Genomic DNA, 26,381 nt, shown 5'->3' on the forward strand with positions numbered 1-26,381 from the left:
CTACACCTCCTGCGTCATCTAGGATGATGACATGGCTGGGTCTGACATCGTCTCAAGATCGTTCCAGGAGAAGCGAGCCGGTGCTGTCCGTAGCGAGCCGAGCCGTCCGATCGAACCGCGAAAAATGAAAAAAAAGTTCTTGCTGGTTTCCTGCACTACCAAAAAAAACACAGCCGCGGTCCTTCTTCAACCCGAACCTTTTCTTCATTTTTAAACTTTTCTAAAGGAATTCACAATGGTCCCCAAGAGTAAGCGTCAACAGCAGCACACCTTGAGCGATGTTTAGAGTCATGAGAACTAATGATACACCTGTAGAACACAAGTCCAAGCGTGTGCCGCTGAAGCAGCAACAAAAGATCCGGCGCAAGGCGTCCGAGAAGCGGCGCAAGGACCGGCGCGAGGCGAAGCGCAACCCGCAGCGCAAGAAGTTGAAGAAGGACCCTGGAATCCCGAACCTGTTCCCGATGAAGGACAAGGTGCTGAACCAGATCGAGGAGCACCGGGCACAGCTGAAGGAGGAGAAGGAGCGCCAGCGCGACGCACGGAAATCCCTGCACGACAAGAACCGCAACATCAGTGCAGTCACAAGCATTGCCGACCTGGCCCGGGACGCGCAGTCGCGGGATGCCCAGTATGAGGATGACATGAGCGACTCGGACTCGGACTCGGGCGTGCGGGCTACCGTCGACGGCGCCGTGGTGGGCCGGCGCGACAACTCGAAGCGTGCCTACTACAAGGAGTTCCAGAAGGTTGTTCAGAACGCCGACGTTATCTTGGAGGTGCTTGATGCCCGCGATCCGCTCGGCACGCGCGCGCCGCAGATCGAGCGCATGATCATGGATGCTGGGGCAAACAAGCGCATCATCCTGATCCTGAACAAGATCGATCTGGTGCCGCGCGACGTGGTCGAGAAATGGCTAAAGTACCTGCGCCACGAGTTCCCCACACTGGCCTTCAAGGCCTCCACGCAGGAGCAGCGCAGCAACCTGGGCCAGGCCAGCTCCTCCAGCAAGAAGGCTGCCACCCTGACCACGTCCGAGTGCGTCGGCGCCGAGTCGCTGATCCAGCTGCTGAAGAACTACTCGCGCAACCAGAAGATCAAGACATCCATCACGGTCGGTGCCATTGGCTTCCCGAACGTCGGCAAGTCGTCGCTGATCAACTCGCTCAAGCGGTCGCGCGTCTGCGGCGTGGGCTCCACCCCTGGCTTCACCAAATTTGTCCAGCAGATCCATCTTGACAAGAACCTCAAGCTGCTCGACTGCCCTGGCATCGTCTTCAACGGCCCCGTCAAGGCTGGCACCAAGCTTGACGAGACCGCCATGGCCGAGATGATGCTGCGCAACTGCATCAAGGTCGAGCTGCTTGACGATCCCGTCACCCCTGTCGACCTGATCGTCCAGCGCTGCAAGCCGCAGGCCCTCCAGGCCATGTACAATGTGCCGGCCTTTATGACCACCCGCGATTTCCTGGTGCGTCTTGCCATCCAGCGCGGTCAGCTCAAGCGCGGTGGCATTGCTGATGTTGAGGCTGCGGCCCGTATTGTGCTCTCCGACTGGAACAAGGGCAAGATCCCCTACTACACTCTGCCGCCGGGCATGACCGCCAAGACGAACTCGGGTATGACCGCTGCTGGTGACGCTGCCGCCGCCCATGGCGCCGAGCGTGCCGTTGTTGTTAGCGAGTGGGCCAAGGAATTCGACATTGGCGCCCTGCTTGGTGATATTGACTCGACCGCCCTTGAGGGTGCCAAGACCGACAATGCGTTCTCGCGCCGTGCCGTCGTCATGGAGGGTCGCACCATTACCCAGGATATCAACATGGAGATGGACGCCGCCGATATGTCCAGCGAGGACGACGAAGAGCTTATGTCCGAGGACGACGAAGCTGTCCACAGCGCCCATGGGTACCACCGTCATCGACCTGCCAGCCACCAGGAAGATCAAGGCTCTGGAGCGTAGCTCTGGCCAGGCCCTCACCAGCGAGGAGGCTGCAATCAACCCTCAGCTCAACCGCCAGCTCAAGCTCGAGCAGCGCAAGAAGCAGAAGAAGCAGGCAAAGAAGGCTCTGGAGCTGGCTGCCTGCTGCTGCTGATGACATGGCGGTCGAAGAGGCTGGCGATGGCAACGATGACTACGACTTTGGCACATACTTTAAGCAGCCGGAGGCCACAGTGGAGCAGGACGCGATGGAGGAGTCCGATGACGATCTTTGAGATTTTCCTTTTGTCTTATTCAAAATAGGCGCTTTAGCTGGCATTGATATCCTACTATGTGATTTGAGGACGTGGATGATGAGACATAACATCGCCACACAGACTCTGTGAAAGGTACTCTAAGGTAATTGATTCTGTACGCAGAACATTCGAAAATCACCTACAATGCAGCTTTATACAGAAAATCAGCTAGGGAAATCCCATGTGGATCTGGTCATGCACACATTGTCTATGTAGGAATCCGCTGTCAACTACTGAATTATCGCTTTCTCCTCAACTTGTCCCTTTCACACTCTTTATCTAATGCCTCCACTCAGTGAAACTGCATTTACTTTGGTCGACTCTTGTTGCCCGGCAGCTAGCCCGTATGACCTGGCCCCTTGTGTTTGGTATATCTGTTGCTTTGTGTTCACCTTCGAGCAGCAAAAAGCGCCAGATTACACTGCTGGCCAAAACATGCCGCATCCTTTCTAGTAATCTATACTATTATCTTGCTGTTGGACATCGGCTTGTATCCTAATACATCCATCGCGTTTTGTCGCCAATTCTTTGTGGAATGTCTTTTTTCCTCTTGCCATCACACCAAATATCTTTTTCTGGTTCATCCTTGGAGAACGTGCATTCTTGCATGATGTGAACCAGATGTATAGAGATCAAATGTACGCTCTTAGTGAAGACAAGGATCAGTACTCGCGTCTCTTCTCAATTATTGGCCTATCGTTTGGTGATTCGATGGTATGTCTTAGGCGGCCTGCTGTTCACGGGTATTTCTCGCATTATTAAGGACAAACGTAGGAATATGGAAAGGGGATTTGATATCCCGATGGCGGTGTTTTTCCTTTTGTGTTCCGCTATAATTGCAGCCAGAGCATATTATAAACACCGTGAGCTCCAGGATAGCTTGGATTCTGAACTTCCAACAACAGTAACCCCTCTTCTCAAGCATACCTTCTCCAACTAAGATTTTGATGATATACAATCAAATTGTTTCAACGGGTACGAATATAACCAGGTGCTGATAGCGTCGAACAGAGATTTTCTCTGCGACCCGAGTAAAGCATCTATCATTGAATATGCTGTTTTAGCCTGTGTTGTTATTTGTGCAAACCCGTGTATTTGTAGCGCACACGAAAAGTATATACGTTAAAAGTATACGAAGATGGAAGGATATATTCGTGAGGAGTTTGTCAGTAGGCTGGAGGGTTCCACAAATTTGTAAGAAAAGGGGAAAGGGGCAACTGGCTTGAGCGTTGTAAGTGTTGGTCCAAAACAATCATCCTAATATGCATGCAGTGATAGGAATTATTTGTCTTTCATCACTGCTCATGGTTTAGGGTTGTGCTGTCGGCGGCTTGGCTTCAAACAACATGACTGTGCCAGCTCAGTGACAGCCAAGTTCGGCCTGGCTGGCCGCATGCGGTCTCACAGGGGTTGTATCACCTTGTGCTGGGTAACATTATCATATGTCTCAGTAATACGGCGTCTTGTTACAGAGCCAAGACGAAAGCTGCAAGCCAAGACGATATCAATGGATAAAACGTTGTTGCCATACTCCAAACACCCAGCCTGCTGGCCCCTTGATAGTGAATGAAGGCTCTGACGAGGACTTGCAGCTTCTGATGAAAGATGGCCGCTTATAGCAGCCTCTCCAGGCTTTTCACCTTTTGTCTCTGTAGTTCGAAATAAAATACTTCAATCATATCTGAACTACCTGACCAGCATAGCAGCTTGTCTGGAGAACACGAAGGCGACATGTGCCACGGATACATGCATGCTCAATTGCTAAGAGATTTGACATCGTGGTTTGCAATCGGCATTAGTTCAGGCATGGCTTGTGCCATCAACCTTGGATCGGTCCTCATCGTCCCTCATCGTCCTCATCATCACCTTCGAATCTGCTTGATCATCTTTGTTGGCAATTTCGACGTTTTAGGCCATATGGCATATTGTTCTATTATCGTTAGCAATCAGCAGCTCCTAACATTTTTACACTCTTTTGGCCCCCTTTTGGGCTGACCGAGGCCGTTTTGCGACTCAGCAAGAGCAGCTGCGTGTGGGTATAAAATGCCAGCCGTTGCTCCTACGGAAAGCAGCGGTCCACCATCATCGCTGTCCTTTTCTCCTAACTTCTCCTAAACCATTAGGCAATTCTGACTGCAAAAAAACCAAATCTATCTACTCCATTACGTGTTGCATTTATTACAGATAATCCTTACATACGATGGATATTCATAAACTCATCCACCCATCCAGCCCTCAGAGGGAGAGCGAGAATTTTAGGCCTTATTCTCACAGTGGAGATAACTGTTGCTGACTCCATCACTTATCATCAATGCATATACCTCCGATACCAGCTCATCATCACTGGGAATTGGAGGCTTGTCGCAAAGGCCAGATGGCAGCTAATGAGCAAGGCCAATACACTGGCAGCTCAAGCATCACTTCAACCTATCCCCGATAGCATGCAGCCGCACGAGACTCAGCTTGAAAATAATAAAAATGGATGCAAAAGAGCTTGCAGCTACGACGAAGATGCTGCGGAGCCCCTACCAAAGCGCATCTGCCTTCACCACAGCTGGGATGGACAAGCCCCTGACTGCGAAGTAGCAGCAACTCCGGGACGCAGATCAGCAGGAGCTGTGGTACTGAGCAGGAAAATACCAGCCTGGCCCAAGCAATTTGCTCCTCATTATGAAATACCATTCGGAGAGATGCAGCGTCGTGTCAAGGAGTATGCTGGAGACGAATGGCTTGGACAGAGCTACCAACACCACCAGGGATACAATGGCCGAGGAATACCGGGGCGAGGGCTCTAAGCAATGCAATGCTAGTCTGACTAGGCAGCCTACTCACTGCGGAGCAGTACCACCTGGAGAAAGTAGCGTGCCATGGTTTACTGAAGGAGCCGCCTATTGGTGACCCAGATACCAGCAGCAACAGCAACAGCAGCAACAAGAGCAGCAACACTAAGCACACAGGGATGCAGGCTAGCAGGTGTGAGAGTCCAGAGGAGCCAGCTCAAGAGCTGTGCTTGAGCACAACTGAGGCGGAGACAGTGTCAGTACTAGGGTGGGAAACTGAGTCAATGACTTCTATCCTCGGCCTTGGTTGCAGATTCTATTTCTGATTGGATATCTGATTCTGAGCTTGATACAGAGTCAGTAGCGAAATTCAGAGGTTGATATTGATATTTACCCGCTAACGCAAGTAACGCCATGGTCACCAGCGAGCATAGTGGATGGAGTCAGAGCTAGTAGCAGACTCAGAAGTTGACATTGAGATTTACCCGCTAACTCAAATAGTGCCAGAGTCACCGGCAAGCATGCCAGTAGAGCTAGAGTCTGGATTTGGATGGTGAGACGTTGGTGGTTGACTCGCCGTATCTGTGGGCACTGTTCGACTAGGCTAGCCATTTGGCCACAAACCAGCGATGACCCGGGTTGCGAGCTATCGATGGCTGGACCATGGATTGGATATCACACCGGGCCGGCAGTTATCTCCTTTTTCCTTTTTTTCCTTTCTTTTTCAAATCTTCATTCAATCGCAACCAACATCTTTGGCATATAGCACGCCTTGCCAGCACCATGACGGACGATATATGCGGCAGACGCGTGAATAACCACAAACAAAAATTAATCTAATACTTGTGATCTGTTAATATGGTGAGGCACTGCCTTGGGCGAGGAGAGTTTTTTGAGCCTTTGACGTGTGTCGTTTGTCTTTGCCTTTGTCACTTGCTTCATTTCCCACTCATACTTTTACTTTAGGAACCTGATAAATGAGTGCAGCGGATATTGCCACCGAGTTTGCTTCAGTGGTCGAGAGCGGCCCGGGGTCAGACAACCGGGACGAGTCACAGGCTCAACAGTTCAAAAAGCTCACGCAAAAGTATTTTGAGGTATTGGAGGGCGATACTGACAACACAGAAGACCCACTGAGAAAGGGCCGGGCCAGGTACTGGAAAGTCGAGAGCAACACATGGGACCTCATGGAGCGGTTGAGCACGTAAGTTGAATGCAAGAAAAGGCTAACAGGGAGAAATTTGGAAGCCAAATCCTCAGCTATGTTATTTACTGGCAGTATACCACTTTTGATCCTGTAGAATCCGTCAGAGAGCACAGCAGAGCGCAGCCGACCAGGACGCAAATATGGTGGACGACACGATGGTGGCAGCAGAGTCGATTGCTACCACGGACTTTGTGCGGGTGCAGGATGTAATGGGTGACAGCAGCAGTGCTACTGCAGTGCCATGCGATCCGGGCCTGGCTTGAGGAGACAGCGGTGCCGTTTGAGCCGGTAGAGACACGGCGCGGCTACCTATTCTATACACGCAAGAACATTCGCAATCAGCGGGCTGAGGACTCATCGGCAGGCAGCACGTCTGGCGGTGCAGTGACCGAAATCGATCCGGATGCGCCGACACGGCAAAAGAGGACCCTGGCGGCGGAGGACGGCGAGTACGAGGACAGCCTGCTGCGCTCGCTGTACGAGTTTGTGCGGCGTGGGCGGCTCGACGATGCACTGAATCTGTGTGTCGAAAGCGACGAGCCATGGCGTGCAGCTAGTATGCGGGGTGGGTTGTTTTGGCGCGATCCAAGGCTCGAGGTTGAAGACAAAATTGGCGACGGGGACATGCAGCCGCGGGACACTGCGGGAAACGTGAACCGGGCGCTGTGGAAGCAGACATGTGCGGCGCTGGCACAGGACGAGGACAACAAGCTATATGACCGTGCCTTGTATGCGGCGCTCAGCGGGCGGCTGGATGAGGTCCTGCTGGTTTCCAAGTCGTGGGAGGATATAGTGTGGGCGTACGTCAATGCTATGATCGAGGAACGTGTGGACAAGGACGTGGTGCGGGAGAACTCGCTGTATATCCCGGCCGAAACCATGTCGCTGGGGCATATCCAAAGCAAGTATCCGCCAGTGGACGGACTGAAGCAGGTCTTTGAAGCGATGCGCTCGCACGAGTCCGATGCTGTCAAGAAGGAGACAGAGACGCCGTTCCACAGACTGCAGACAGCGATTATTCTTGATGGGTTCGCCGAGTATATTGCAGATTTCGCGCAGAAACTGCGTTCGGATGCACTGTCCTGAAGACGAGGGCGACTTGCTTCGGTTCGTTGTCCATGCTGCACTGTACATGCGGCAAGTAGGCTTTGACTTGCCTTCTGACGCGGTGGAGACAGTTCTGGAAGAGTACATTGACCACTGTCTTCGGACAAGCACCGCGAACTAGTGGCCCTATATACATCTCAGCTGCCAGCAGAGAAGCAGACCGAGGTGTATGCCGAGTTCCTGCAGAAAGTGAACGACCCGCTGCCTGTGCGCTTCCAGCTCCTGCAGTTGGCCGAGAAGCACAGGCTCGACTGGCACGCAATCGCAAAGCGTGCATCATATCTGGCGTTGCTCCAGCACGACGTCTCTGATAGCGATGGGGCAGCGCAGCCTATTTGAGCTTGCGGAGCCGGTCCGAGTCCGATAACACCGCAGGAGCTCGAGCAAGTGCGTGCAATCGAGTGGGTCACAAGCGACCCGCGGCTGTACGACTATGCATTGGCGCAGGTGTGCAAGCTGGCAAGGCGGTTCATGCTGCGTGGGCGGACGAACGCCGCAGCGCGGCTGTTCAACTCGCTTCCTAGCGGATTTGTGCAGCAGGAGTGGATTGACAAGTCGGATGTCATGGATTCGCCGACCAAGCCCAGCCAGGCGTCAGCGCAGGGCGGCAAGGCGCGTGCATCGGAGCGAGACAGCATCGTGCTTCCTCGAGTACATCCACATTCTGGCCATGTGCGACTCGCTGGCGTTCTACTCGGGCTGGGCAGAGCTCATGTGCCAGCAGCCTATGGTGCCCAAGGACCGCAGCCGTGCGGCCGCGCACGTGCAGGCGCAGTGGATTGAGTGGCGGGACGAGGTGGTGCCAAGGACCGCAGCCGTGCGGCCGCGCACGTGCAGGCGCAGTGGATTGAGTGGCGGGACGAGGTGGTGCCCAAGACAGCCGAGGCCACTCGCATGTTCCAGGACAAGATTCTGGGCGTCGGCTGGCTGACCGAGCCGTCATTGCAGGTCGATGTTTCTGCAACTGGGCGTCAGGACGTGCAGCGGCAGGTGCGTGCGACCGAGCTGGCGCTGCTGCGCGCGCTGTATGTGCCCGAGGTTGTGTTCCGACTGCACGCGGTTCTGTATGATTCGCGTGTAGCAGTGCCGGAAAACTTGGAGCGCAGCTTGGAGCTGGCGCAGGTGGTGGCCGAGGAAGGCGAGGGCATATACCGCGAGATGGCTAGGGCGTCGGCGGCGTATCCGAAGGGGCGGCTGGCGGCATTCATGGGGTTGATGCGCAAGTCGGCATTTGAGATGTTGCAGTCCAAGCAGGAGTCGCAGGAGGCGATGCCGGTGCTGCTGGGAGAACCGGCTGGTTTATAGGCAGCCTTCATTTTTCAGATCCCTTTCTTTCCAGATTACATATTCAACAACATTCGCAAGGCTGGAGAGGGGTGTATGAGATTTATATTGTAAACACGCACAAACTCGAGAAAATAGAGGGCAGGCTATGCAGCTAACATCGAACCGCCCTTTTTTCCATCATCCAAGTAGCTCTATGGGGCTTTTAGGCCTGCGACTTCTTCAGGTCCTCCACAGAGGCAAACAGGCCGCTACGGTACTCGTCACGCTGCTCGCGAGTCATGCCCTTCATCTTGCCCTCGAAGCCGCCCGAGTACTCAAAGGTGCCCATGGTGGTACCGAAGAACAGGCAGCCGCCAATACCGGCGGGGATCGAGCGCTTCCGAATACCGGCAATCATGCCGGCGGCACATCCGGCGACAGCCGAGTTGACGAAGTCCTCCTTGCCGCGGATCTGCGCGGACGCAGCATCGACACCGGCAAAAACACCGCCCATGGCAGCCATGAACCCAATGGTGCTGCCGTGCTGGGTGAATACGCTCAGAGCGCCCTTGTTGGCCGAGGAGCCGTAGGCGGTCTGGAAAGCGCTGATAAAGAGACCAACGCCAGCACCGCCCAATGTGTACTTGGCGGCCTCTTCTTTCCAGTCCTTTGAATGCGTGCCGGTCATTGTGATTTGCCCTTATTGAAGCCTTTTTTTCTGTCCGAATTACGGGAGGGTGAGGGTTGGAGAAAGAGGAGAAATAAAAAAGTACAACAAATCTTGAATTGGACGTGCAAAGACAGAAATTGAAAGAATGCTGTGGTCTTGAAGCGACAACTATTTTGCTATCTGGCCTAAAGATAATCAATCACTGCCTCAAGCTGCTTGCAGGCCAAACGGAAAACAGCTAGATCACACAATCACAGCCAGATGTAATCAAGACAGGGCTGGCAGTGTTTGGCTCCAGTCGTCACACGCCTACCGTGGAGTTTCGTGGCGCGTGCCTTTCTCCTCCCCTCTCCGCCACAGCACTTATGAACACCACACAGAATAACCTAGACTAGCCATATTTTTGTTTCCTTTTCAAATACCCTTGCAATGAGCACAAGTCCCAGACCCCTGCGGGCGGCACCCGGCACCCGGCAGCTGCAAAAGAAAAAGAACACGGAGACACAGCAGGTACAGCAGCGGCGGCGTGACGCGGTCAAACAGAGCATGCGCACCAAGCAGCAGTACGACCGGCTGACGCTGAGCTGGCAAGAGAAGCTGCTGAGCCCAGTGTCGATAGTGCAGCTGCAGCAGGCAGCGCAGTACATGACGGCGGACGATTACCTGAGCGTGGTGAGCGAGCGCAGCTCCGGGCATCTGTGCGGGTACCCGATCTGTCGGCGGGCGGCGCGCGACACGAATGACGCAGCAGTACCATATTTCACTGTCGCGGCGCAAGCTGTTCGATGTGACAGAGCAGAAGGAGTACTGCAGCAACCGGTGCATGGTCGGGTCGCGGTTCTTCCGGCAGCAATTGTCGAACGAGCCGCTGTATATGCGAGCGCCCGGGAAGCTGGAGGTATCGGTGATGCCGGTGGAGGATGAGGCAGTGGAGGCCATCGAGCTGGACCGGCAGCTGGAGCAGCGCGTATTGGCGGGCACCGGCGAGCGCGAGCTGGTGGACTGGTACATGAGCTCGCTGTTTGCCAAGATGAAGATCCCCGAGGCGGTAGCGCATGCAAACAACCCGCTGACGATTGTGGAGCGCGAAGGCGGCGCTGCAGCTGCGATGGAGGTCAGCGACGGCATGGCGCGGCTCCAGTTTGCCGATGTTGAGGGGTTTGAGCCGGCGGTAGGATGCAGCTCGGATCAAGACGGCCGTGGGGCATGCCAGGCGCGCGAACGACAAAAAGTCCAAATTCCTGGCGGCGCGCAGTGCGCTGCGCAAGGTTGATTCGGTGGAGAGCATGGATGTTCGATAGCGATGCAGGCGCGGCGCAGCCAGCTCGCAGCGCGCTGGAGCGCGTGGCTCGGTTCGATACAGGCAGTGAGCCGCATACTGAGTCGGAGGCGGCAAGTGACGTTGTGGCGCCGTGGGACAGCGAGTCGGACGACGGGGTCGGGTACATAGCATCAGACGACGAGTCGTCGCAGAGCGGCAGCAGTTCGGACGATGACATGTTTGGCGGCATGATCGGCGCGGCAGGATCGCGATCGGGCCCGTCGCTGTCGCTGTTCGGGCGGCTGTGGACGCTGGTGGACCGCATGGTGACGCCGCAGACGCGCGCATTCCTGCGCGACCTACAGACGGCTCAGAGCGCGCTGCCACTGATCAGTAGCGCAGCGGAGTACAACTCAGCGCCGGGCGACAAGAGCATGGCGACGCGGCACAGTCTGCTAGCGGGCAGCGTGGAGCGCGAGCTACTGGACGTGCAGCAGGAGCTGGGAGTGGAGCTGGGGCTGGGCCGCGAAATGCACCTGCTGGTGTCGTCGCTGGCGCTGGGGCAGAACACCGTGGTGTTCGCGCGTGGCGAGCTGCGGCTGTTTGTGCTGGCACTGGTGTTTGCACTGGCGCGAGTGCTGCAGGGCCTGGCAGGCGCTCTGAGCGGCGATGTGGTGGTGGGGCGGCTCGAGTATGTGCTGCACCAGGCCAAGACCGAGCGGAGCGAGCTGGAGATGGTTGCGCGGCGCTTCCACGAGGCATACTGACAACTCTTGCGTAGTGGCTGTGGGGTAATATATTGAAAACACTGGGGGACTAGCGCAGCCGCGCAGCCGCACACTGGACGCGGGCGGCGGGCATGGCGCTGTCGACAAACGGAATGTTGTTGAGTCAGCGACAGGTCCTCGTCGTCGTGCTTCTTTGCGCGGCACCTTCCGCCGGATGTCGTCGAATGGACACTCGCGCTCGCTGGTCTCGCGCAGCACAGTGTCGGATCCAAACTGGTGGTAGATACGAGTGTCGAAGATGCGGAACACGAACGCCGTCGACAGCGCAGAAAGAAGCGCTGAAGGACAAAGAACCCTGACGCCATCACCCGTACCTTGTAGGCCAGCTGCGACGTGCCGTTGTCGCCCAGATCGTCCTCGTACAGCACATTCTCGTCGAAGAACAGGATGTCCTCGCGCACCTTCAGCCGATCGTAGTCGATTCCCGCATCGCTTGCATGGAAGGCCAGCCCGCCGGCGGGCGTGCCAGTGTAGCGTGTGGTGTATGTCCAGTCGAACGGCTTGATGACGTCGGTGATGTCCTTGCGTTTCTGCGCCTGGCTCCAGTTTCCAGCAATGCTGACCTGCACGCTCTTGGCCGAGTGCTCGCTGACGTCCACCATGCGCAGCGCGTCCAGTGCCCGCAGCTCAATCGCCTTGCCGGTGGCCTGGTGTGTGAGCCGCAGGTAGTTGTTGCCAAAGATCATTTCGGGCACATTGAACCCGAGCGCCTGCGAGTACTGCTCGATTTCCTTGTTGCTGAGGATTGGCAAATGGCAGCTGCTGATTTCCCACCCGTGTATCCGCAGCCCGCCCACTGTCGGCGTCTCGATTTTCTCAACTGTTGTCATTCTGTGGAAAAAAGGCGTGTGCTTGGAAGTTGCATTGAAAGGTGGAGAGAGCTGCGAATAAAATCCAAACTGCGATTATTCAACCAAGCTGTGACGTGGGTTGAGACCACAGGCTGGTAAGCTGTTAATTTTTCTTCTTTCCAAGCTCCTGGTTTTCTGTTCCTCGCTGCTCCTTTCAATTCGTATTTCTTTCCACGCATACCCGTATATTCCAAAATGCAGCTTTTCAAACTCTTGGGCACAGTGGGGCTCGTGGCCCTGGGGCTCGTCTCTGGCCAATCGGTGCAGCAAATCCACAAGCTCATGGACAAGGACGCAGATGGGCTGGCCAAGTTCACGCTGGAGGGGTTCATGAAGAACGTGGTGGCCGAGGGCCGCGACTACTCGGTGGTGGTGCAGCTGACGGCGCTGGCGCCCAAATACCAGTGCGGGCCGTGCCAGGAGCTAGATAAGACGCTGCGGTCGGTGGCGCGCGGCTGGAAGCGCACGGGCGGGGACCGCAACCGCGTGGTCTTTGGCTCCCTGGATGTCGAGGACGGCGAGCAGCTGTTCAGCCAAATGAAAATCGACAAGATCCCGCGCCTGATGATATTCCCGGCCGACACCGGCCCGCACAAGTTTGCCAATCCGCAGACGCGCGAGCTGAACGTCAACGGCAAGACCATGCGCGCCGAGGGCCTGGCCGAGAAGCTGAGCGAGCTGTTTGGCGTCAAAATCTCTGCCGATGTGCCCATCGACTACTCGAAATACCTGATGAATGCATGCACAGCGGTTGCTGTCATTTATGCCTGCTACTCTGGTCTACAAGTACATTAGCCTGCAGTTCCTCGGCCGCAACCTAGTTCACCGTCGCCACCATTTCGTTTGTGCTGCTGATGACCTCCGGGTATATGTGGAACAGGATCAACGACCCGCCGTACGTGGGCCAGACGGGCGCCCAAGAGGCCGTACTTTTTGCGCCCACAAACCAGCAGCAGTATGGCGTTGAGACACAGATCGTCGCTGCCACCTACGCCGTGTGTGCTCTGTGTATTGTTGGCCTGGTCAGGCATGCCCCGCGGATCCAGAACCAGGACCAGCGCATCTTCATTACCTTTGCCTTTGTCGTGGCCTCTGATCATGACCTTCAGCTACCTGAACAGCGTCTTCCGCATCAAGATGCAGGGCTACCCGTACAAGCTGCTCTTCCCTTGAAAATCAAATCTGCCTTTCCGTATATCAAAATCAACCAATTCCGACAAGTGCGTGCTATTGTGTATCGTGTGGTGTGATATCCTGGTCCCTCTCCCCTCTCTGCCACACGTTGATGTCTCGGAAAAGTGGGGATGGGAGGGGCAAGGCGAAAAAGTGCTACTACCAGGCGAAAATAAAACCGCTCTTTGGGCAACAAACCATGTCCCAAGTCAGGTGGATATTGGCCGAGAAACACCCACATGTCCGATATGCACATCCGACCAAGGAGAAAAAACACCTTTGTGCTTTTGCTAACCTCGATGTTGCGTTTTTTTGGCGCGGTGCCTCTAGACAAGCACCTTATGATTAGAATAGACAGATATTTTATGAATGAAACCGAATGCCTTCGCTTTCTGTCACTGTTTGTGGGCCTCATGAGCGGCTGCCATGCAGCTCCTTGCATCGCCGCCATTTCGGATGCTACTTGTTGAAACATGCTGCCAATTTCCGCTCTACAAGAGGCAAGCACGCTCCAGCGTTCAAAAGGGGAAAGAAAAGTGTTGTCTTCCCCTCCCCAAAAACAGTGCTGCCATGGCATGCTGGCGTGGGTCCTAGCAGAATGGGCCGCTTTCACCCCCCCTTGTCGGTTTGAACTAGAGTAAATAGGACATTTACAGACTTTGTTCACAAGCAGCAACAACAAAAAAGAGAGATTGAAGAGAATGCGACATTGCACCCGACACCGTCGGCGTTCCAATTGAAGATATAATAACCTTCGAGTCAGCCACATGGCAGCGAGGACGATAGGCAGGCTATCCGTGAGTATTCCGGCTAACCCCTTGGGAGACGTGGGTATTAGAAGAAGAAATGCACAGATGAGGAAGAAAAATGAACATGAAACATTTGCTCCTATAAAAAACGTGGTTCCAGAGATGTGGGTGGGAGGGAGGGAAACAAGAGAAAGATGCAGATTTTTGATATGTGCAAGTTACATGGCTGAGAAATTCAGTAGGGAGGGCTCGACGGCCCGCTGGATGAGGTCTGGTTCGAGCCTGCCGAATACAGCATCGTTGTGCTGGCACCGAACAGGTCTGGGGGTGCATTGGCCGCCAGCAGGCTGCTGGCCGTAATTGCCGGCATGGTGCTGCTTGCAAGCAGCATGGGTGGCGGGTGGTTCCGTGCATCGTACGACGAAAAGGCCGAGCCCGGGATGGGGCCTGGGGACACCATCGATGGAACCGGGAGGACCGGCGGACTGCCGCCCAGTGGCGAGGCAAGCGATGGCTGCGCTATTGGCTGGCTCTGCTGGCTCAGCGCCATCAGCGTCTGGATGAAAGCCATGCTTGGGTCGACACTGCCAAGGGACAGGTCACTGGGACTGATGCCGGCTGACGGCAAGGTCGTCGTTGGCGACGACAGCATACCTGGCGCACTGGTGGTAGCCATGCTGGCTTGCAGCCCGTACGTGTTCAGCGACAGCCCGCTCAGCGCAGGCGCCGGCTGGCTTGTGCCGAGCATGCCGGTGAACAGCGCTGCTGCAAGCCCTGAGCTTTGCTGCATGGGGTTGAACGGCCCGCCGCCTATCATGCCGGTATTGACCGGATGCGGGTACGACGGCACGTTGCTGCCGATGCCGCCAAACGGCACCGGCGGCATCCCGGGCATCATAAAGTTGGGCAGATTCGACGGGTCCAGCGTATTGAACCTCTCGTCATCGCTGTTGGGCTCGAGGTCTTCGGCCTTGACCGGCGGCACCTCCGAGCCATCAAAAGTAGCATGGTAGACGCGCGCCGACGAGTACCGCCCGTCGTCGCCGTTGCCCCCACGCTTCTTCTTCTTCTTCATCGACTGCGGCACGCCGGTCGAGGAGCTGGCCATGGCAAAGTTCACCGGCATCGGCATGGTGGCCGGCACGCTGGGTATGCCCGGCATGCCACCCAGCAGTGACAGCGGCATGGCCGGGAGCTTGGTGGCAGAGGTGGATGGTGTTGATAATGCTGCATTGACCATGGCCTCGGTCCTGGCCAGACCGCTGGGCGATGCGTGCGCCTTGCCTGCACGCTTTGACGACTGGGGGATATCCGACATGCGGCGCAATGCACGGCCCGAAGCATCGGTAAGCGCCTCGTTCATGCTTGGTCGCCTTGGCTGGCTGCCGGACGACGGCTGCTCGGCCACCGTATCCTCGGGCTTTTTGACCTGGTTCTTCTGCTTGGCACGCCGGTTCTGGAACCAGATCTGCACCTCGCGCGTCGTCATCCCCAGCTCGTCTGACAGAACCTTGCGGATCTCGGCTACCGGCTTCGGATCGTCCTTGAATACGTTCTCGAGCCGGAACAGCTGTTCCTTTGTTGTGCGCCGTCGGTGTCGCACCTGGTTTGGCTGGTAGAATGATGGCTTCAGTGCTTTTCTCTCGCGCCCGCCCTCATTGCGTAGTGGTCCGCCTGCCGCGTTGGGTGCGCTTGGCATGGTGGATGCGGTGGGCGCGCTCGATATGCTGGGCACGCCGGGTGCGCTGGGCAACGACCCCGTGTGCAGATCGCTGATCGAATACTCAACCTGCTGTCCGTTCATTGTGAACAGGTTTGTGGGCGGCTGTTGTCGTGAGCGGGTCGCTGATTTTCTCCGGCCGCTGCTCAGGGCTGGTGTGGCTAACGGGATGTGTGGTGGTTGCGGGTCCATTGGGAGATGTCGGGAGAGTGTTTTTCTTTCCTTGTTGTGGTTATTTGCTTTTTGGCAGCAGTTCCAAGTGCAAATCCACTTGGCAATATCCTCCGCTACGGGGGTTGAACTCCCGAATCCGTTAGTTTTGTAGAAAAGAGTCGCAAAGGGGCGGGCAGAAGAGATTCGCAAGCTTCTTTAGTTGCTGTGTGGTCTCCCGTATGTGTTGCTTTGTGTAACTGCGCCAATGCTTCACTCAAGATGCACCCCGCTGAGTGAATATGTGACAGGGTAATATAGATGGGCTAGTAGGCCGAGGGGAGGGAAAATAGTTTGAGCAAGCCCAAGCAAAAAAGAAACGGTGGGGTATAATGAGAATGGAGCTTTTTATGCCTGCTTTGTGTCGATTATAAGGATAAGAGGGGCAGGTGTGCAGAAGAGAGAAAAATGGCTGGCCAAGCGAGATGAGCAAAAGAAGAAAAATCCCTATTTTCTGGTCTCGCATACCTGGCGACGAAGCGGGTGATATATATATGGCAGGCACATTTTCCCTCCTCCCTGGCGCAAATCTGCACTTGCCGAAACAACCACCCCCGGGGGTCACTCTGCCCACCACCCACCATCACGTCCACAGCCAAACGCCGGGCGGGTTTTGCAAAAACGCCCATTGTGCCTTATCCCCCCGTTGTTAGCCATCTGCTTCCCTCTTTTTTCTTTTTGCGCGGCAGAACAATGCACAGAATGGCCACGTTTTGTGATTGGCTCAGTTCATAATAGGGGCAAAACATGTCCAGGGGTGGGTGGCAAACCCGACGGCATTGCCGGGGGGCAGTGACCTTCTGACCCATGCGAGGTTTGTTGCGTGGGTGTGAATCTTTAGGAGCTATTCGCGGCTAAGGGTGACAGCGAAGGAGAGAAAGCACACAATTGCCATGACATTGGCGAGGAACGTGGCGACGGCCTGCAATTCCTCAATGCCATGTCTTGGCTGGCTCAGGTCCCCCGAAGGAGAAACATTCAGCGATGTATCGGGGGGTTTGCAACAGAAATGGCTGCCGAATGCGAATTCACATCCAGCCAGCCAGCCAGCCAGCCAGCCAGCCAGCAGTTGAAGGTCTCTGCAATGTTGCTGCGCCTGGGGAGGGACGGGCTGTAGACAGACTGGGAGGCCACTACAGGCGGGGGGCCGGGCTGGGCCATGCAATTGCCAAGGCAAAAGTGAACATTTAAGTGAATAGAAACAACACCAACAATCCACACCCAATCGTCGTCGTCCCACGACAACAAGGAAGCTCAGGAACCGACTCCACCTCCTCGCCTCCCTGTTGTCCCGCTGGGACCCGAAACACAAGAGCCTTCAGCCACCCCAGCTTCCATAACATTGTCGAGCGAGAGGGATGAATGCAACAAGGACTGTGAGCAATGTGCGGCATGAATCCTACCAGCATGCATTCACATCCTCAAACACAGCTGCAGCATGGTGTTGGGAGGAGGTATGTGTTTATTTTAGAGTGGAGAAAGGTACCGGATCGCTCGGCTCGTTAAAATTGCCGGATTCACAGCGACGACAGGTACTGGCGGCTCTCGTCGGTCATCAGCGTGGCCGGATCCGACATGGCCTTCTTGAGAACAGGAGTCAGCGCACCCAAAAACGGCTCGACCTACAAAGAGCAGCAGAATTGCCGCATGGAAAATGCGTTTTTCAGTTACTCCACTACGACATGCAATCCAGCATCTTTTTTGGCCACAAAACAGGAATAGACGACTTGCCGCAACGGGAACTGGGGAGGCCGATGCCTGAGGGCTGGGGGAGTGGTGGCAGGGGTGGGTGGGTGCCGCAAATCAGTCATGCAGCGCACGATGGCGTCGAACGACACGCAACTCGATACCCCCTCTGCAAAAAAGACAAGAGATTCACGGCCATGACGTTGGGGCAAAAGGAGCAGCGTCGAGCGCGAATATGCAATTTTACACTCCGCTCCCTCAAGCAGAGCTGCCTAAAGGACTCTTGCGTCCAGTACAGGGTCCTTGTGTAACAGCGAGGGGCTGTGTCGATGGGCAAGCAAGGCAGGAGGAAGGAGCATGTCGAGGGGAATCAGGGAAAGACACCTAACCGAATTAAACCGATGCGACACGCGGTATGCACGCAATATCCCCCGCTCCCTTCTCCCACTCGGCCAAGCCCTGCTACATGCAGTCGCACGCCATCAGCGGCACGGTGTGCTGCAGGCGGCCGCTCCCGCTCCAAATCCCACCGAGCCCCGGCATTCAAGCACAAGTAACCAAGAAATCCACATGTCAACTTACCTGGGCACGCTTGTTCTTCAGCAGGTGGCACACGGCGTCATATACGGCAATGTCCTCCAGGTGGTCGCCCTTGATGGGCAGGGCTGCGATCCAAACCGGCAGCACGTCAGCCAGCGGGACTGCATCGGCGTTCTCGACAATCAGCCGCGCCACACACCCGGCCGCATTGTCGTTCGAGTTGTTCGGGTTGCCCGACTGACGCAGCAGCGGGTACACGGCCTTCAGCACGTCGTTGAAGTACGGCGACACGTCGATTGTCGCGGCCTCAATCAGCACACCCACACCGTATGCAGAGTTGCTGCGGACCTCTGCCTCCGGGTCCTGGAGTCCAGTCATGAAGATCGGGAACAGTGTCTATATGGAAATATTCACGCTTAGTGCAATCCCTCGTGAGTTCGTGTGGGTGCCTTGTTGTCAATCTCGCACACAAAGCTCCAAGTTGCCCCTTGCTTGTGTCTCTTGGATGCAGTATGAATCTCCGTTCGAGAACGTATGCAGCGACGCTGCGCCCGCTTGGGCAGCATGCACGGGCTGCGCACAGAGTGTGGAAAGACCACAACAATAACGCGGCCCCACCCCATGCACGGAGTGTACAAAAATACACGGCGAATGAGAAAAAGGGCGGGAATAACATGTCCAGCACCGGGCAAGGGCCCGTTTTCCAGCGTTTGTGACAACCAGAAACCAACATATGAAACATGTCTAGTGTTTTTCCTGACACAGGGATGTGCACAACACGCCTTGCCCCTAGCAAAAGAAAACGAGCATCCCCTTGCTCGCACAGCTGAAAAGAAAGGCCCTCCAGTTTTCTTTTCATAATCCACCTGAATCTACCGACACAATGGTGCGGATGAGGGGATAGGGATCGACCACCACATACAAAATGTGCAGACAGACACGTACACACGCACATTGGCCATGGCAGCGGGGATACTGGTGTATGTGGGTGTGGACATTTGCCAATGGCTCCACGTAGCCCCGTTCAGAGCCTGCCAAGGCGGTCAAAAGAAAAAGGCAGACATGCTAAACAAACGGAATCCCAGCAGCGCAGTGGAAATCAGGATTCAGCACTCTGCACTCAGCCCCAAGCCATCGCCACCTGCACACACTGCCTTCCAAATGCGGGTGAAAAAAGGTAGCACATGTGAATGGGCCGCAAATCAGACAGGAATCAATCTTGTAGTGGTGGTGATGGTAGGGGTGGTGAGGCTCACGTCGCAAATGCGTACAAGTGCGTGCAAACGGAGTGTACATTGGCTTACCTCAGCGTATTTAGTAATGGCGGGACCCATGTTCTTTGCGATCTCCGACAGGCAGCCCACCGCCATGGCGCGCTCGCTGACGCCAAACGAGGGCTTCTACACGAAACAAAGCATATTAGCTGCTGCCTCCCCCGCTATCGAATTCCCATCCCCAACAGTTTCCAACATGAACGTACCGCATAGCCTGCAATGTGCGGCAGGAACGTATCGAGGATCGGCTCAAACTGGTCGCCAAACACGCTGGCAAACTGGGCGATGCAGTCCGCGGCCGCTCCAATAAGAAGCGAATCAAGCTCGGCTAGCTCATCCTCATCAACCAGCTCCTCCTCCTCATCGTCCTCGTCGACCATCTGGCACAGCGCCTTCTTCTCAAAGATCTCCAGAATGTACTTTGCGATTTCCTCGGCATCTATTAGGCGTGCGTGGGTCAAACAGGTTAGCTCAACATTTCGTGTTTTTAGAGTGCTGGATCCCTATTTCCCTTTTCAAGGGGATTGCCCGAAAAGACCCATGGAGATGCAGCTGGCGCTGGATGTATCTGAGAGTGGAGTATCAGACATGGGAGCGAAAAATAGACGGGCAGATCCCCTCGCTGCAGTTGGGGAGGCAGCACTGAGTCTAGGCTTTGGCGCCGTGGAGCGGCTGGGCATGATAAGCCAAAGCGATTCTCTCCCACTTTCCTCTTGTGGGGGCATTTCAGTGAGGGATGGGCAGTTGGCAATTGTACGAAAACAAGGCGGATGCCGACAAAGGAGTAGGGGCTGGCGGGTTACGGATGGACGTTCACTCTGCTAACCGCGAACACGAGTGAATCACTGGGATGTACTTTAGAGGAACGGTTAGGATTGGTCCTATCCTCGGTCCGTTCTAGGGCTGCACTATATTCTCGAGTTCAGATCCTTGCCAATCTGCGCGGGGAGAGAGGTTACGGAGTTCCTCGACGCGATGACCAGCAAATTACATGGGTTCACGCCGGAGGTTGGCATAGGCATAGCCCAGGGTGCACAGGAGCCAGTGGAGAAGTGGCGAATGCAGCCTGTAGTGTCGGCCTGCGCATAATAATGCATGGCCAGCGCACCTTGTCGAGCAATCTGGCCACTCCCTCGCTCTGGCCAGGCTGCTCCCAAAAAAGCTTGTCAGAGTGTCCAAACAAAAAAGTGAATCGGCGAGCCAAGATCCTCCGCCCACGGGTGACATTCGGGGGAAAAGGGATATGGCTCAACAACAATAGATGTCCCCGCTCATTTTGCGTGCATGCTGGGCCTGGTTGATCCAGTGTATACTTACAGTCGACAGTAACAGCGGGCCCGACGTCCTGCATGATTGTGCGCAACTCGTTGCAGAGCTGGGCAACGACCATCCTACACAATCCCAAGCACAGAGTAGCAACGGGGTAAAAAGCGGGGGGGGGGTACTTTCGGCAAAGGGGCTCTGTTTACTTACTTGTCGTCCTCGTCCTCCCACATCTTGAGCACTGGCGGCAGCACTATCTTGATCATGCTCGCGGTTTCGTTGCTGACAGGCACACGCTACACATGATGGGCAGGCAAAACGTTTAGTTAAAAGAAAGTTTTGCATCTGGTCGAAAATCCCGCAATCCCTCTCGAGCAAAAAAACCCTCGCCCTTTCCCTCACTCGCCCAACATACCGCGCCATCGATAAGATGTAGGGTGGTGCATAGACCATAGAGGCATGGTGCATGCGAGTGCGAGGCGGGGGTGTAAGGAGGGGTGGTTGGATATGCAAGATCAAGCACGAGATGCTTTTCTCATGCTGGACAGGCTCGCCAGTTGCGCCGATTCTTCCCTCCGTCAGTCACTGTAGACAGCTCTGCTCTCCCCGAAATCTGCTCGGGCAAGAGATGCGCTTGTGGGGATGGCTGGCTGCCGCTAGCCTCTGCTCCCTCTCCCTCGCCCGGAAGATGGGCAGCCACTGGCAGCATTGTCGGACCAGCACAAGTAACAAGGGCGCAATTACTACAAGCACACAATAACGAGCTGCAGCGTCGCTACTACGCTCTTCTTGCTCCGCTTCTTGAGAAACGAAAAACAAAGAGTCATATGGGCTGCTGCATGCAGCATAATAGGACCCACATGCCAGAGATAGGGAGGGGCTGGTGATCTGCGGAAAATGGGCAGGACAGCCGCGTTTCACAGTCGAGCTCGACAAAGCGATGAAGAAAAGGAGAGGGAAGCCGAGATGTCAAATGCATATGTGGGCGTGCGTGCATATGTGGTCGACTTCTTTCTGTCCCTTTGGGCAGCAGCAGCAGCAGCAGCAGCAGCAGCAGAAACAGTGACAGAAAAGCCATGCAAAGTGACAAAGGGGGCAATAAAACCTGCATGTAACTTACCACTGGGACTCCCGGCAGCCACTGCTCCGGGTTTCGACATCTTGTTAATGGTGCGAATGAACGTGAAGAGCGCAATCATCGCCGACTTGCGCGTGCTGTCCGAGTAGTGATCCAGCAGCTCAATCAGCTCGTTGGTCGTGGCCTCAAGATACGGCAGGAAGCCCGAGCCAGTGCTGGCAAACAGCTCGCCGGCGGCATCTGCAGCAACCTCCTTCTCATCGGCAATAGCGGTGCTGACATTAAAGTCAGCGTCATCCTCCTCATCCATATCCTCGGATGTCTGGGTGAACCCAAACGCCGAGGACTCGTCCGCCTTGAACGTGCGGATCAGATGGGGCGCAATGAACTGCAGGTACTGCGAGAACTCATCCTTGAACACCCTGCTCATGACGCCAAAGTAGCAGAAGCCACAGTCACGCATGTTGGACGACTCGATCTCCATGCCCTCAAGAGCCAGCTTCATGGTCTCCTCCAGATGCGGGCGGAACGCGTCCTTGCCGACGCCCTCGGCCAGCGTGCCCGCCGTATCAGTAGCGACACCGCGCAGAGCCAGGACATCATCGCCGGTCAGCGCCATCGCCTGCTTGACGCGCTTCACGACCTCGTCAAAGTACGGCGCAAAGTCCTCACCTGACGAGTGCGCAGCGCTACCAATAGCCGCCAGCGCAATCGGCTTGACCTCAATCGAGCCCGAGTCCAGAAGCACCACAAGGCGCTCCATCAGCTGCGGCAGGTACTGCTTGATCGCTTCGCCCAGGCCCTCCAGAATCGCCTCGAGCGCGCTGCACGCGTACTTTACAATCTCCATGGTGCCGTCGTTCAGAAGGCCAAAGATCAAGGGCACAAGCTTTTGGTGGTACTCGGCGATCTCGTCGCTCAGCTCGTCGGCAATGCAGCCCAGAGCCATGCAGGAGGCACGGCGCACGCGCGTGTCGGGGATCACCCAAGCCGGCACAGATCAGAGTAACAATGTCACCGGTCTGTGAGCGCACAAAGTCGACACAGCCGTCGATGGTGATCTATGGCAGCAAAAGCATTGTATACGAATCAGTGACATGATGTAGGTCTGTTATGAAATAAACAATACCAGCGGTACACAGGGTGATCGTGGCTCATGCCACGCGCACTTCTGCCCCCGTCGCTAGTGATCGGAAGTCTTACTGGCTTCGTGTATGTGAAGAAAAGCATATCAACAACCATGGCTGATCACGAATTCTTTTGTCTTAAAAAGGGAATTGTGGGTGGGTGACACTGTTTTCCACAGCGAACTCTGGTGCACTCTAGAAAGCAGGAGTGGGAGGCATGGCAGGTGGGGGAAGAGACACCATCACCACATCCGCAAATTGCATTATGGCGTGCATATGTAAACCTGTTTATTTCAGGCACGTGTCGACAGGTGAAAAGCGCCATGTACGCGTCATACTCCGCTTTTTTTACTCACAAATCCAAGGCTACGGCCTCCACTCCCAGTTTAGAACAGAATTCAAGCAGCAGCAGCAATGGGGGATGCGCTTTCCCACCGCTCGGCAATTGGCGAGCAGCGGACAGCGTGACATAGGGGCACATGCAGCCGACTTTGGCATAGGTGTAGTGCATGAGAAACAGCGGTTCGGCAACAACAAAAAGGCACGGGGCGACATGGTTGAAAAAGAGCCGATCATGTGTGGGCATTTCCAGACGCTAATTACTTATTGTGGCAATAGCCTGCACCGCGCACGGCCTCTCCGCTCACCCCGCAATTTACATGTGGAACACAGGGGGATCGATTGCCAAGAAGGATGCCATCGTCTATCATCGTAGGCAAATCCGCAGCCACATACCGAGCCTATCACCCCTCGATGACATGTGTGATCGGAGGACGCCTTTGCGGGACCGCTGACAACAAATGGAGCCGGGCGAGTGACAAGAACACGGATGACAAATGTAGCACCCTTCGGCATCTCTGAGTATATCAGCTGGACAGCGCCTAGGCGTCCGCTTCTCCGTGAAGGGAAAACGCAAGCACAAAACAGCGGTGGCATTTTTCCACTTCCACCCAACTCCACTTGGCTGCTGTCAGCAGGCGCGGGACGTGGGATGGCATTTGGACATGCATAGATTTCAGCGAGTACTTACGGCTAAACTGAGCATGGCGCCCTTGCGGAACATCGGGTCAGCGTTTTGCATGTACTGGAGCACGAGGTTGATCACCGTCGGGAACACTTGCTGCGGTGGAAGGCTGGTCGACAGCATGTTCAGGACACGTAGGGCAACCTATCGGGGTGTGAAAAAAGTACACAGATCGCTTCAGATCAGCAACGCCAGAAAGGACACTACTCGAACTTGCCGAGTGACATGTATGCCGCAATAAGCAAAACCTGCTACGTAGAGAAAACAAGGCAGGGAAAGCTCATTCGCTGTGCCATGTCCGGGAAGGGACATCAATGCACAGTTGGCGAGCTGCAGTTGCCGCAACGCTCTGGCGGTTTTCGCACATTCATATCATGCAATGAGCAAAAAGGGTAGGGAGCGACGACAAATGCGGTGGCATATGACCAAAAATCCATGTCAGGCTCCTTTCTGCCGTTGTCTGGTTTATGAGCAGGGTTTGCCACCCATGACGGAAGCCATTCCAGACATGGCAGGGAATCATCTGATGCAGGCCACTGCCCTAGAACAGACACACGAAGGAAAAGGAGGCTTTTGATAGGACATCCCGGCACTGTGTGTTCAAGTTTCCTTCTACCTACCCTGGAAGGCGAATCCTCGTCGGTGTCAACTGGGTCCTCCTCAGTCGTGATAGGGAACATCTGCTCAATCAGCGGCTGCACGATCTTGAGCTTCTGCATGCGGCCGCGCTTGCTACAACATGGAATGTCGGTCAGTGGGTGTCAGTCCCTGGTACCTCTTGATTCGCTAGAGACATAGTGCTGGTCTTCTTTTCATGCAATGGCTGATACACATTGCTGGGGAGGGGAGCAAGGGCGCCGTGTAGGAGCGCATTGTCAGAGGCCCTGTCACGTAGCAACACCTGCTTCGAATGCATAAACCTGATATCAACTGCATCCAACGCAACTTTGCCTTCCGGTGCCGGCAAGAGAAATGAAGGGAGGGGGAGCAAAAGAACAATGGCCCTGATACGCGCTCACCGGAGGATTTGGCCAAAAATGGAAGTAAGCGAATGAAAAGACGCAGGACAGAAGTCGGGAACACATACGACCAGCAGCGCACATTCTGTGCACATCCAACAATCGCCAGTCCTTTCATATATGCAAGCAGGCAGCATACAATGGTGAGGGATAAAATGAAAACACCCCCGCCAACCTGCATGCCTTCTTCGCCAATAGCAGCTGGATAGGTGTTACACGGGTACAGGCCAGAGAGATGGTACTTACTAGGTAGCTGTCCACACCAAAAAGTTGAGGGCCATGATGCGCAGAGTGTCCTCAAGATCGGTGTTGGTGCCGACGCTGATGCTGAATTGGAATCAGCTCGCTGAAATGGCGGTTGAGCAGCGGAGTCTCCAGCAGCAGCATGCCGTTGAACACCTCGAAGCACTTGCTCGCCGAGTCCTCGTCCCCAGTCGCCAGGCACTTTTGCAACACCTGTGCCATGGCGGGCACCAGACCCTGGAAGGTCTTGATCGCCACCTGCTCTCCGGGCTCAATGAACTCGGCAACCTTGCCCAGCGCCTCAACAGTGGTGACCTGGACCACCAGGCTCTCTGGATCGTTGACGAGCTTGGAGAACAGGCCAAACAGGTGCTCCAGATGCTCAATCATCGTATCGGCGATAGTCTCGAAACAGTGAGTCGAGGACATAGACACCAATTTCACGATGGGCTGCGACGTTGCTCTGGCAGCACTGATACAGGAACTGGATCAGGTTACCCCACTTTTGGTTCGGGATATCGATCTTGGCAATCGACGAGATGACGCGTGCCAGGCCGTGGCGCGTCAGGTCATTCTGCTCCTCGACAATCATCTTCAAGACCATCTCGCGGATCTGCTCGGTAGTCGCGTCATCGACCGAGTCCCATTGCGCGGTGATCTGCTTGCGCAGCTCAACCACAGCCAGCTGGCGGATCTGCCACTGCTCGTTGTCCTTGGCGATACTCAAAGAGGGCCGGAATGCACACTGGCTTGCTGTAAAACTGCTGCTTCAGGCTGTTTGTCGCCTGCTGGATCGTGGAGGTATCGGTCGCAGACACCAGGGTCTGCAGAACCTCCTGAAGTCCGCTGTAGTACTGGGGCTAATGTTTCGCGAGGAGAAATAGTGCCTTGAGCTGAATGGCATGTGTGCATTTGCGGAAATGCGCTGGCTGGCGGCGTCTGGTACTTACGTCCATAGTCAATAAGGTGTTTCTGGTGCAAGATAGAGATACGACTGCAAGCTAGAAGGCAGAGAAATGGGCGGGGAAAGGAGGGGCTAGAATGTTTTGTTGTCGGGGTTGCCCAAAAGGATGCAGCACCAGCGTCGGCAATCGGGAAAAAAATGCTGA

The 26,381-nt window shown here is 55.3% G+C and overlaps 10 protein-coding genes across 10 annotated transcripts; 5 read left to right on the top strand and 5 right to left on the bottom strand.

Annotated features, from left to right (window-relative positions):
• The first annotated feature begins 185 nt into the window (after nt 1–185).
• DL89DRAFT_234454 (P-loop containing nucleoside triphosphate hydrolase protein) lies at nt 186–2,207 on the top strand. Its single transcript, XM_040884945.1, has 2 exons — nt 186–248; nt 318–2,207. Exon 2 carries the CDS (start codon nt 465–467, stop codon nt 1,959–1,961), a length of 1,497 nt encoding a protein of 498 aa, XP_040744358.1. The 5' UTR covers nt 186–248; nt 318–464; the 3' UTR covers nt 1,962–2,207.
• A 285-nt stretch (nt 2,208–2,492) lies between these two features.
• DL89DRAFT_266910 (uncharacterized protein) lies at nt 2,493–3,238 on the top strand. Its single transcript, XM_040887297.1, has 4 exons — nt 2,493–2,551; nt 2,574–2,688; nt 2,829–2,950; nt 3,000–3,238. Exons 1-4 carry the CDS (start codon nt 2,519–2,521, stop codon nt 3,174–3,176), a joined length of 447 nt encoding a protein of 148 aa, XP_040744359.1. The 5' UTR covers nt 2,493–2,518; the 3' UTR covers nt 3,177–3,238.
• A 2,755-nt stretch (nt 3,239–5,993) lies between these two features.
• Nucleotides 5,994–8,635, top strand: DL89DRAFT_292387 (nuclear pore protein 84/107; the record flags this gene model as incomplete). The annotated part of the gene is made up of 8 exons (XM_040890299.1): nt 5,994–6,220; nt 6,330–6,459; nt 6,488–7,251; nt 7,283–7,400; nt 7,439–7,633; nt 7,706–7,923; nt 7,958–8,126; nt 8,168–8,635. 8 exons carry the CDS (start codon nt 5,994–5,996, stop codon nt 8,633–8,635), a joined length of 2,289 nt encoding a protein of 762 aa, XP_040744360.1.
• A 184-nt stretch (nt 8,636–8,819) lies between these two features.
• Nucleotides 8,820–9,284, bottom strand: DL89DRAFT_222697 (uncharacterized protein; the record flags this gene model as incomplete). The annotated part of the gene is made up of 1 exon (XM_040884596.1): nt 8,820–9,284. One exon carries the CDS (start codon nt 9,282–9,284, stop codon nt 8,820–8,822), a length of 465 nt encoding a protein of 154 aa, XP_040744361.1.
• A 411-nt stretch (nt 9,285–9,695) lies between these two features.
• DL89DRAFT_256966 (uncharacterized protein) lies at nt 9,696–11,294 on the top strand (the record flags this gene model as incomplete). The annotated part of the gene is made up of 3 exons (XM_040885484.1): nt 9,696–9,938; nt 10,015–10,534; nt 10,576–11,294. The coding sequence occupies 3 exons, from the start codon at nt 9,696–9,698 to the stop codon at nt 11,292–11,294; spliced, it is 1,482 nt and encodes a 493-aa protein (XP_040744362.1).
• Nucleotides 11,295–11,343: 49 nt separating this feature from the next.
• Nucleotides 11,344–12,145, bottom strand: DL89DRAFT_292390 (TIP41-domain-containing protein; the record flags this gene model as incomplete). Its single annotated transcript, XM_040890300.1, has 4 exons — nt 11,344–11,392; nt 11,427–11,459; nt 11,488–11,528; nt 11,603–12,145. The coding sequence occupies 4 exons, from the start codon at nt 12,143–12,145 to the stop codon at nt 11,344–11,346; spliced, it is 666 nt and encodes a 221-aa protein (XP_040744363.1).
• Nucleotides 12,146–12,463: 318 nt separating this feature from the next.
• Nucleotides 12,464–13,149, top strand: DL89DRAFT_208113 (uncharacterized protein; the record flags this gene model as incomplete). Its single annotated transcript, XM_040884130.1, has 2 exons — nt 12,464–12,952; nt 12,988–13,149. Coding segments are annotated over 2 exons (651 nt in total), but the record flags the coding sequence as incomplete, so codon positions are not given.
• Nucleotides 13,150–14,216: 1,067 nt separating this feature from the next.
• On the bottom strand, nt 14,217–16,193 carry DL89DRAFT_140160 (homeobox-domain-containing protein). The gene has a single exon (XM_040883428.1). It carries the CDS (start codon nt 15,998–16,000, stop codon nt 14,324–14,326), a length of 1,677 nt encoding a protein of 558 aa, XP_040744365.1. The 5' UTR covers nt 16,001–16,193; the 3' UTR covers nt 14,217–14,323.
• DL89DRAFT_140195 (uncharacterized protein) lies at nt 16,118–16,537 on the bottom strand. Its single transcript, XM_040883429.1, has one exon. It carries the CDS (start codon nt 16,482–16,484, stop codon nt 16,236–16,238), a length of 249 nt encoding a protein of 82 aa, XP_040744366.1. The 5' UTR covers nt 16,485–16,537; the 3' UTR covers nt 16,118–16,235.
• Nucleotides 16,538–17,504: 967 nt separating this feature from the next.
• On the bottom strand, nt 17,505–26,291 carry DL89DRAFT_266914 (ARM repeat-containing protein). Its single transcript, XM_040887298.1, has 15 exons — nt 26,223–26,291; nt 26,017–26,132; nt 25,700–25,994; nt 25,427–25,677; nt 25,276–25,356; nt 24,631–24,742; nt 24,017–24,154; nt 22,820–22,920; nt 21,924–22,776; nt 20,992–21,077; nt 20,836–20,909; nt 19,725–19,957; nt 19,549–19,644; nt 18,287–18,640; nt 17,505–17,640 (listed from the first exon to the last, which is right to left on the bottom strand). The coding sequence occupies exons 1-15, from the start codon at nt 26,226–26,228 to the stop codon at nt 17,536–17,538; spliced, it is 2,901 nt and encodes a 966-aa protein (XP_040744367.1). The 5' UTR covers nt 26,229–26,291; the 3' UTR covers nt 17,505–17,535.
• Between the last annotated feature and the right edge of the window lie 90 nt (nt 26,292–26,381).

The sequence above is a fragment of the Linderina pennispora genome, assembly GCF_002104995.1.
Source record: "Linderina pennispora strain ATCC 12442 chromosome Unknown DL89scaffold_5, whole genome shotgun sequence".
In the NCBI taxonomy this organism is placed as follows: domain Eukaryota; kingdom Fungi; phylum Kickxellomycota; class Kickxellomycetes; order Kickxellales; family Kickxellaceae; genus Linderina; species Linderina pennispora.